The 10,184-nt window shown below is 40.5% G+C and overlaps 1 protein-coding gene across 1 annotated transcript in view; it reads left to right on the top strand.

The window, feature by feature from the left end:
• Positions 1–10,184, top strand: part of baiap3 (BAI1 associated protein 3) — a gene marked incomplete at its 5' end in the record, with an annotated part of 42,592 nt that overhangs the window by 30,245 nt on the left and 2,163 nt on the right. Inside the window, 17 exon segments of the mRNA XM_014023882.1 lie at positions 268–358; positions 510–566; positions 643–740; positions 883–934; positions 1,043–1,194; positions 1,324–1,447; positions 2,431–2,571; positions 2,726–2,821; positions 3,755–3,970; positions 4,307–4,375; positions 4,446–4,525; positions 7,666–7,774; positions 8,235–8,306; positions 8,395–8,478; positions 8,753–8,873; positions 8,945–9,068; positions 9,150–9,355. Coding sequence (XP_013879336.1) covers positions 268–358; positions 510–566; positions 643–740; positions 883–934; positions 1,043–1,194; positions 1,324–1,447; positions 2,431–2,571; positions 2,726–2,821; positions 3,755–3,970; positions 4,307–4,375; positions 4,446–4,525; positions 7,666–7,774; positions 8,235–8,306; positions 8,395–8,478; positions 8,753–8,873; positions 8,945–9,068; positions 9,150–9,355 — 1,892 coding nt within the window.

Here is a 10,184-nt window from a genome sequence, read left to right on the forward strand (position 1 = left end):
TCCTCTTCAAGTCTTATGTTTCTGTATGCAGTCGATGGTTGTGTTTCTTTGATTAAAAAACAAACAGAAACTAATAGTGACTCAGCAAGTAGGTYGAATTGTGTCTCTCTCCTCCCGTATAAATAATTCTGCATACAATTAGACTAAAATCCATTTATGAGACTGTAGCTATTATACTTGCTAAACTCTGAGAACAATGTGTTACCGCGTGATGAGTTGAATAGCAATTTTGTATTGTAATTGGTTTTCCCTGTCTGTGCATGCCAGGGGGATTGGCTACATGCAAAACATGAGAGCATTTAAGACTGTTTGTCCTCTTCGAAACGAGCTGCATTTGGACATCACGACTGCTGTCAAGGTAACAATGGGAGTGCAATTAAAACAGAAGCGTTTATGTCACGTGCAGACCTACAAAGACAACATAAAAGCGAGGAAGATGATGATGCACTGCGTTCAGAAATAAATGGAGAGGAATCTGATAGGTGGTGTTTGACTTTTTGTGCCAACAGAAAGGAGCAGCTGAGTGGTACGAAGGCCTCATCGCTCAGTATAAACCAGAGGAAGGGGTAGGTTTTTAATGTCTAAAAAGTAAAACTAATTCCTGACTAAGCCTTGAGGACTTATTRTGTTTTGACAATGCAGGCTCTGGAGGAGCAGCTGAAAAAAATGGTTCGAGTGATCGATGCTGTGTGTGCAGACGTACAAAGAGCTCAAAACATCTACAAYAAACTCTTCTACAGGTGAAGATTAGCTCCCTGAATGTGCATGCTTTATACGTCAAGAAATTCAGCACAATGTTTAAAACGCTGAGCTACCTGCTGCAGCCACATTTGTGTGCCGGCTTAGTTGGTTTGATGTACTTTCATCCTTTTGTCGCCACAGTGCCGTGAAAGTAGATTTCTTCAGCATATCATACAGGCAGTTGGAAAAACAGGTACGTCTTTGAAATTGCGTGAAAATATCTTCTGAAGCCTTTGTGAGTCACGCTGCTTGGTTGTTGCTAAAATTGACTCTGGCACTTTCGCATTTCTTCACCCGGCAGGTAGCTGATGATGTAAATGTAGCAATGGAGCGGGTCTGTGGGACTCTGGAGCAGGAGAGCTCCCGACTGACTCAGGCAATGGGGGAGACCATCTTTGAGCTCTTCATGTCCCTCAAAGTTCTCAAAGGCTTTCGGGAGTTTCTACCTCTCAAGTTAGTTGCACTCAGATGATTATTTATGTGCCACTCTGAAAGTGTCTGACTCTTGTTTGGATGCTTTTCTTTATATATGTATATATAGTTTTTTTTTTAAATAAGTTTTGTTTTTTTAATCTCCAACAGAGATGCAAAAATGCTCGCCTTGACGGGCTTTCATAACTGGTTCAAGTCCTCGATTCACAAGTGGCTGCAGATCGTTCATGAAAAATCTTGTGATAGGATCCGTAAAGCAGTGGAAACAGATCAGGTGGGAATCTACGGAACCCACAAGGAGACATGTTTTTTTTTTCTTTTGCGTTTCCATGCAATAGTATTGCGTTACCTCGCAATACTTTTTGTCTTCCCTCACAAAAGTTATTTATCACCGTTGTGTCTGCCGTTTTATCAACAAATTCTTTTGCTCATCATTAGCGAGTCACCTCTAATTTACACTAGAAGGGTTTTCTTCAGTTTGCTGCCATTTGTTTTACACCCCAATTTATACAGCGTTATACCGCACAGGTCCGGTCCGGTGCGAAACACAGAGGAGGTCCGAGAAGCGTGTGCAGGAAATGCGAGATTGCGCAGTAAATCCAGTGATAAATGAGCCACTTTAAATACTCACATTGATTATAATGGATGTGTGTTTGCTGCAGAGGTCGGACCAGACCGGACCCGAACCGCATCTAGTGTAAATTAGGGGTTAGTCTACTTCTTTAACTCAGCTTCAGAATGAAAATATCTCAGAGCCAGGCATGGAAGTATCTAATATGCCGATATTTTAACTCAGTTTAGCCACGCAATATCAAAGTMAATTTCCCAAACTTGAGGTGACAAATCCTTTTTCGGTGACCGGATATTTCAAAATAAAAGTTGATTTAAATCATTTCATACAAAACAAACTCTTGTGTGGGAACGAAAAATAATATTGCGAGGTAATGCAAAAAGGTTTGCTAGGTAATGCAAAAGTATTGCGTGGGAACACAACAGAAAAAAAAATCTCCTATGTCTCCTCGCGGGCTCTGTAGACAGCTTCTATTCTTGAAATGTGGGAATTTTTTTAAAGAACATAAGTTGATTCATGATGACAAGCTGAAAGGTACTCCAGAAAAATCTCTGTTTTATGTCAACAAGTAACACATTTGYATTTGTAACTTAAGTACAGGTTTGAAAAAAATACACAACTGATTTTAATTGAATACAGTACCGGTAACGTACTAAAGTTTGAAAAAGCATGTGCTTTATGAGCAGCTCCAGCCTCTTCAACAAGCCAAACACAGCTCGTCAGCGGTGGAAGTGACAGCTTGCTTCAGCCAGGTACGCGAGATTTGGCTCCAGCTGGCCTGGCCTGACTCTGCGGGGGCCTTCATCTTCGTCACTCGTTTGACAGACGTGAGTGCCACTTTTAGTGTCTCCACACATGCATACTCATATCCTGCAGTCACGCTCCGATGACTTTTAGATGACAAGCACGAACCAAGAGTTAAAGAATAGTTTTGACAATCGAGCTGAAACTCAGATKGACTGATTGATTTACCTCCCTCAGAATTTCTGCAGTGAAGCCGTTTGTTACTCTGAGATGATGACACGCAGGATTGAGCGGAACCAGCTGGGCCGAGACCACAAGGCCTTCACAGTGCAGGTAACGCCTGTGGTCGAGACAGAAGYGGAGGAGGGCGTATGATAACGTCAAAAAATGTCTGAAAGTGTCCCACTCCCACCTGGCAACATRAAGAGCTCAGCAGTGGAGTAAACATGTACAAAATGTTTGTTACCGAATCAGACCTTCTTTTAATGCAGTGTCACCCAAGGTCCATAAGATCACAAGTATTCAGTGCTGACCATCAAAGACTGTAAATAAGGAAAAATGGCTTGATTTGTTTGTTTGTTTGTTTTTTTTTAATCAGGAAGACCTCTGGAAAATTGGTTTGAATCCTGTTTTTAACACATTCTAATAAGGATTTCTCGATGTCATTTGAAGGAGGAAACCTCAAACCATATTTGGGATTGGGATTCCCCAGCTGGTATTAAAATGAGCATTGTTAGAGCTAAATATTTGCACTCACATCCCATCTCTCTACTTCTAGACAGCCTTGTTTCTCTTCTTTTTTTAAGAAAGGGGGTCTCTGCAGTCACTAAGTGGGAGTTTCTTGTTTTGTGGGAGGAGTTCRTCCAAGACTTGATTGGTCGGATTAACTRTTTTTGGGYGGGGTTTAAAGAAGYTTGGGGAAACTTGAGAGACATGTAGCTYGATCGAATCGGCCAGAAAGCACCTACCGATATATTTTCAAATCTAAATATTAATTTTAGTCATAACTCAAGAGAGGAAGGCGCCAGTTGCACCATATTTGAAGACAGTATATTATATTTACATGTTCACAATAATTTTATGACTTTCTTTTGAACAAGTGAACCAGATCCATCATGGTTTTGCCAAACTCCGCCCACCCARTCACCTCTTCCTMTWTTCCAAACTCTGTCAGTCACAGTTAGGACAAACTACATCCCATGTACTGCAGCGACCCTTACTTGTCTTTTTCCTCTTTCTCCTTTGCTCCTCCTTGCTTTCTGCTAGCTCTGCATTGCCCTGAACAACGTGGAGCATGTGCGTGTTTTCCTGGCTCACCTGCCTCGTGACCTGGACTGGCCAGGAGTGGAGCGGGCCATGGAGGAGTCGTGTGGCGTGGAGGGGAAAGAGCAGGTTTACAAAGCCCTGAATGGGCAGCTGTTTAACATGGACCTGGACCTGCAAAGAGAAGCCAAACGCATCATTGCACAGCTCACTGACAAGGTGAAAACAACCTGAGATGTAGCCAAACATCTCGAAAGCTCATTGATGAATAACYAACAAGACCTTGTAGATTGATTGGTGGTTACTTTCTAAAACATGAGTAATTAAGTTAGTGAACAGCAAGTTCATCTAAAATCTTTGTGTAAAAATTGTCACCTATGTTTTATTTTTTTAATGCTTGTTTGCCACTTCACACAGAACATTTTCTAATTTCAGACCATTTTTATTAATAATGTAAGCTTGTGAGACTTTTTTTTTTTTGGTGGAATCTGTCTTTTACTTTCYCAGTTGCTGTTGTCCAAAAGTACAGCATATATAGTGTATTTTTGTGTGCAGATGTTACCCGAGCTGCGGAGGTATATCCAGCACATCAGCTTGTCTCCGGACTCTATCAACAATGATGAGGTTTGCAGTGACGGTCTCCTAGCAGCTTTGTCAGTCACATCATGCATGTAACRGGTGGATTCTCTTCCAGGCTGTCTCCCCGCTCATGAAGTACCTTCAGGACACTATGCTCATTCTGACTGAGAACCTTGTTAAAGGAAATCTGGCCACGTATGTGCTCTCCTCTCCTGACACTTTCCTATTTCCTCCTCATGATGTGAGTCCAGTTTTATCTTCTCCCCCGCTCTAGTTTGAAATGCAACAGGGTTGTCCAAATTACACAAATAATTCAGATGGAACAAGCTAACAACACCACTAGATTTATTATGTGTTATTAGTAATGAATCAGATCTGTTGTCTGCAGAGATACCAATTTGTGAATTGCTTTGAACACTGTATAAAATACAGGTTGTATTTAAGCTTGTAGCGCAAACATATGGTGCAAACTAGAAGCACTAGGAGAGTGCAAACCTCCGCCAAGACCAATTCCCCTCATCTTGTAAGAGTTAATGCACAAAAGCAGAGATGAAAACACATTTTCCGAATAAGTTGTGACGTAGCAAACATTTAAGCAGGCAGTATGCACGGGATTTCTTTTCGATGGAGTCCAGTGTGAAAAAAAAGTCAGACTCGTCACCCGACGTTATTCATCGTCAAACTGGTGTCGGATTAAGCTCGTAAGTTTTCATCAGTCACATTTCACCATGTAAAACATCTGTTTTATCTCCTTAGATGAGTTTGTGGTTTGACTCTCTTTATAAAGTGCTTCCTGGCTCCCCCCGTCTCCAAACTTTGAGGCCCGGCAGCTCTCTGTTTACAAGCCTAGTAGAGAGAAACTGTTTTGATTGGTTGTTTCGGAAATGTGGTGTGTTTGAGGAAATGGGAAAAATAGGTTTCATGGTACAGTCACACACTTCCTGGTCACAAAGCGTTCTGTAAATGCACATAYTATGGCAAAAATTATTCATCATTAAATGTGGTTTTAACATTACTTTTATAAAGTTTGAAGTCCATGCTGTCAAACCCAGCTTACTGTTTTTTTTACAGAAGCCCTGTGAAAGCATCACAGCTTTGCTGATCTCAGAGTGTTAAAAGAAGAAAAATCCTGTATCYGCATCGTGATCCGGAACATCACCAAAATTTAAAAATGTGTTCCTTGGCCCAGTACCCACTTGTGTTAAAAATGTCATGACAATCCGTCCACAAGTTTTTGAATAATGTTGTCCACAGACAGACAGAGAGACAGACGTGACTGAAACATTACCTCACCCTTGGCGGAGGTAATTAGTACATTTAAACACCAACATTAACAATATTTGCTTTTATTACATGTACACTTTAATAAATACTGTTTATTTCATGTAAAGTTTTGCAGAGATTTATTTTCTTTATGTTTTACTGTATATACCGTACATCAACATTTGGCTGACAAAGCTTCCTAGAGAAACACTAGCACACCCCAGCTGCTTCAGAAATGTGTCTTGAACAAGCGACTTACACCCTTTCTAAATCAGTCAGGATGTTGTGTGACATAAAGCATCAGTGTCTCTTCTGAAAGTGATGGACAGCGTGTCCTCCAGCCTCCAGAGAAGGGAGACCCACTGATTTTGTTACCGGCACACTCTAATAACCGCCAGCATTTATTATGTGTGTTTGTGTGTTTCGGGGTGGAGAGTTTCGCGTTAGTTCTCRTGATTTTAGTAGCTTGCACATCTAAGAAGGTATCTTCGAGGCTGAACAATATTTACACATCTAAGAGCAGCACATGCTGCCATCCAGATGGTATCTTTAAAAATAAAAATATGCRCCCCGCGTATCTCAACACAACATAGTTACGTTTTACAACAGCACGGCTTTGTAGTAAAAATGTCAAGATGTTAAAGTGCCTGATGGCTGCTGAGCAATCCCAGTCATTTAAATGAATTCGAACATAAAAAGCCTGTAACGTTCAAGAGCTCAAATCCTATAACCGGCACGAAYGGGGGAGAAGAAAGTACTTTTCAGTTTAAACAACTGTTGTCATTTTTAGTCTGCAGATGCTGATATGCTACACAGATATAAAAAATATTTTCTTACAGTTTTAATATTTTGATGTTGGATTTCAAATAGGGTGGTACGGTACAAGTTTTGCCTCTAAGAAGGTTGCTGGATCAAATCCCAGCCTGAGTAGAGTTTGGATGTTCTCTCCRTGCATGCATGGGTTTTCTCTGGGTACTCTGGTTTCCTCCCACAAACCAAAAAAACATGCATGTTCGGCTAATTGGTAACTCTAAATTGTCCCTAGGTGGGAGGGAATGGTTGTTAGTCTCWTTTATCTCTATGTGTCCCTGTGATGGACTTGTGACCTGTTCCRTGGTGTACCCCATCCCTCACACATTGACTGCTGGTAATTGGTACCAGTGACCCTGAAATGAAGAAGTTAGTTAAGATAATGGATGGATGGATTTCTAACACATTCTCACATCGGACTCGTCAACATATTTACACTTGGTCAGGGACCGTCTGCGTCCAGTTTTGATGCGTCGGGTACCCCCCACGCGTCCGTCATTGCCACCTGTGGCTTTTCCGGGTTGCGTCACTTAGGGGTCTTTGAGTCAGGGGTCTGAGGTTAACATGAGGGATCAGGATTAATGGTTAATTTGTGATACTGGGGTCAGGGATAGGCTGTACATAGCTAATATAGGTTAAATTTAGGGTCTGGGATGGTTAATTCTCGCGCATTCTCTACATTTTAAAAAATGGTTAATATGAGGGATCAAGGTTAATGGTTAATTTTAGGTACTGTGGTCAGGGATAGGCTGTATAGGGCTAATAAAAGTTCAATTTAGGGTCTGGGATGGTTAGTTTCGCGCATTTCTTACTCTTGTAAATAAATAGAACAACGCGCCCGTCCTCCTCCACCTCATCTTGAAAAAAACTGACACGCGGGGGGTACCCGGCGCGTCAAAACTGGACGCAGAAGGCTACCTGACCAAGCGTCAATATGTTGATTCGGGGAGAGTGAGAATGTGTTGGGATTTCACATGATATAAAAAATGGAATTAAAATTTTTTACAGATAATTAAATAATAATATTAATAAATAATAATATCTTCTTCATAGAGGAATTCACAAAACAATTTTTTGTCATAAGTTACAATAATACCTATTTAAATCTCAAGAAAAAAACAGGAAACTAAAAGTTTTAACTCCTTTACTGGTAACATTTATTTATTAGTAATTTGTATGTGRTATAATTAGGAGAGCTCAGCTAACACCAACACGTGGGCGTCTAATTGTGTTTTGTTTTGTTTGGTTTCTTTGCCTCGCAGAGTTCRACAAAGCATGTGGGAGCTGCTCCTGCGGATGATCCTGGACACGGTCACAGAAAACAGAGGGGTTCAGGTGGAGTTCTACAACCGCTTCCAGTACACAGTGGAGGTCAGAGGTTACTGCATCACACAGCACAGCTCTTTGTTACAGCTTTATTGGATTTTCGTAGGAATAAAACCGTTTCATACAAGATAGTGTCTACACAACGGACTGCAATATACAGTATCTGCAGTTTGTAGACTACACAGTAAAAACAAGCCTGTTTAATTATCCGTCTGTATGCAGYAGTTAGCATACGTAAGACATTCACAAAGCACTTAGGCTGAAGCTTTGTGCCAACGTGTGTTGTCTTGTGAATGACAATGTGGAAACAAATGTTCAACAAATTTAACCAGCTGGCAGGAACCATCACACACGAGTGGGTCAGATTAGGACTTGAGCTGCCGCTGCCTGCTGAAGGTTTCCTGCTGTTTGTGTGAACAAAACGTCTGGTTCTAACCTTCAAAATCAGAAACATATAATGAGTCATATCTTGATTGGTATATATATATATATTTCAATRCTTTAGACCCTGTTGCAGTTCTTTCACGTCAAAGGGGAGGGTCTGTCCTTGGAAGACATGAAGAGCGGTGACTATAAGGTATAAAGCCTGCCGACTAGATTTAGTTCCTCTTGTGAACAATAACATTCATTCCTTTTTTTTCTAACCGACTTTCCTGATTGTTTAGGTCTTGGATGAAGAGCTCAGGCTGAATAAATGTTCCTCCTTTGATCTGATTGAACAGTACTATCTGGAGAAGATTTCTCACCAGGTTTGTTTCAACCTAACAGACAGACAATTTCATTTAGCTGGACAGAGAGATATTGATCGGACAGCGCATCACTCTGTCTTTTCTTCTCTTTCTTCCGGATTGAAAACCCACTTTGTGTTAAACTCTTAAAAGCATCATGCAATCGAGTTCTGCAACTCGCTGAGAAATGTAGAGGATTTCTTTTGTAGGCTGTGAAATGAAARTGATTTATTTACTTTTTTACGTAAGCGTATTTCTGCTAAATGTGTTTTACTTTCACACAATATGGTTGCAGAAAACACTCAAACACACACCTTATGGTCGGATTAGTGTGAAATGCTACTATGACGCCCCGGAGCAGAGGCTGACGGTGGAGATTCTACACGCTGCAGATATTATCGCACTGGATGCCAATGGTAAAACTGTAAGATTTATATTGAAAAGGTGTTTTTTTAAAAATCATTTCATTGTTCCTGGTTTTCCTCAGGTCTGAGTGACCCCTTTGTCATCGTGGAACTTTGTCCTCACCACCTTTTTCCATCCGCTAAGAGTCAGCGCACACAGGTCAAACTGAAGACGCTGCACCCAGTGTTTGACGAACTCTTTTACTTGTGAGTAGGATCTCTTTATTTCCTTTTCCTGTTTCTCCTTCTGGACCTCTACRTGACGTGTCTGGTTTGGCTGTCTTCCAGTCACGTCAGTCCTGAGCAGTACAGACACAGGTATGCCTGTTTGACCTTCACTGTGATGGACTATGACTGGCTCTCCACCAACGATTTCGCCGGAGAAGCCGTCGCTCCTCTCAGTGACTTCTGCTGGCCGGGGAGACCGAACGCCTCGGCAGCTGGAAAAAATGTGCAGCCTGCCATTCTGCACCTGTCTCGCAGCAAACCCAGTGGTATTTATACACTAACCTCGAGCTGGATCATGTTTGCGTCATCTTGCTTCTTATTACTTTTGGTCAAAAATTGTCTTTATGTCTTTAAGTCTTTATGTGCAGTCTTATGAGCTGCCAAATGTAAAAAAAAAAAGAAAATGTTTTACAAAAATACTTTAAATGTCACTAACCCTTTTGGTAACACTTTAGAATAACTACACCTTATTTAGCCTTAATCAATCATTAATAAAGGGTTACTTAACCTTGAAAACATTATTAATCAAGAATGATTCAGAGTTCATAAGCTATGAATGAACACATTTATTAATGTTTTACMCATAAAGGTTAATTACTTCTAAAACAACATACTCATTGTTTACAGGTGCTTAATAATTCATGAGTTAACTATTGTGTWTATATTTGCAAATGCTCATGCAAACACACTTTCACACCATGTGTTAGACATGTATTATTGGTTAGAGATTGTTTGAATTGACTATCTACTAACACTGCAGTGCATCAGTAATTAAGGTAGGTGTTRGTAGTTAGTCATATGATGTAGAAAGACTGCATTTTCACGTACAGTCTTTACATTGATTCATACAATCACTATACACGGGGCTGTAGTGCAGATAGTTTTCACTCATGGTTCTGACTCATGGTTTTTGACTTTATCTTTAAATTATATTAAGATTAAACATGATAATACAAGTAACTACAGGATATGTTTAGATTAGATATAAACACACATTTTATCAATTTATGAAATCTCCCATGAGGCTTTGCTGCCTCAGCATACGTTTAACTTCCTGGTTAGAACACTTTCCCAAATTTAGTAAAACTGGCATTT

Source organism: Austrofundulus limnaeus, unplaced genomic scaffold (genome assembly GCF_001266775.1).
Source record: "Austrofundulus limnaeus strain Quisiro unplaced genomic scaffold, Austrofundulus_limnaeus-1.0 Scaffold4, whole genome shotgun sequence".
In the NCBI taxonomy this organism is placed as follows: Eukaryota; Metazoa; Chordata; class Actinopteri; order Cyprinodontiformes; family Rivulidae; genus Austrofundulus; species Austrofundulus limnaeus.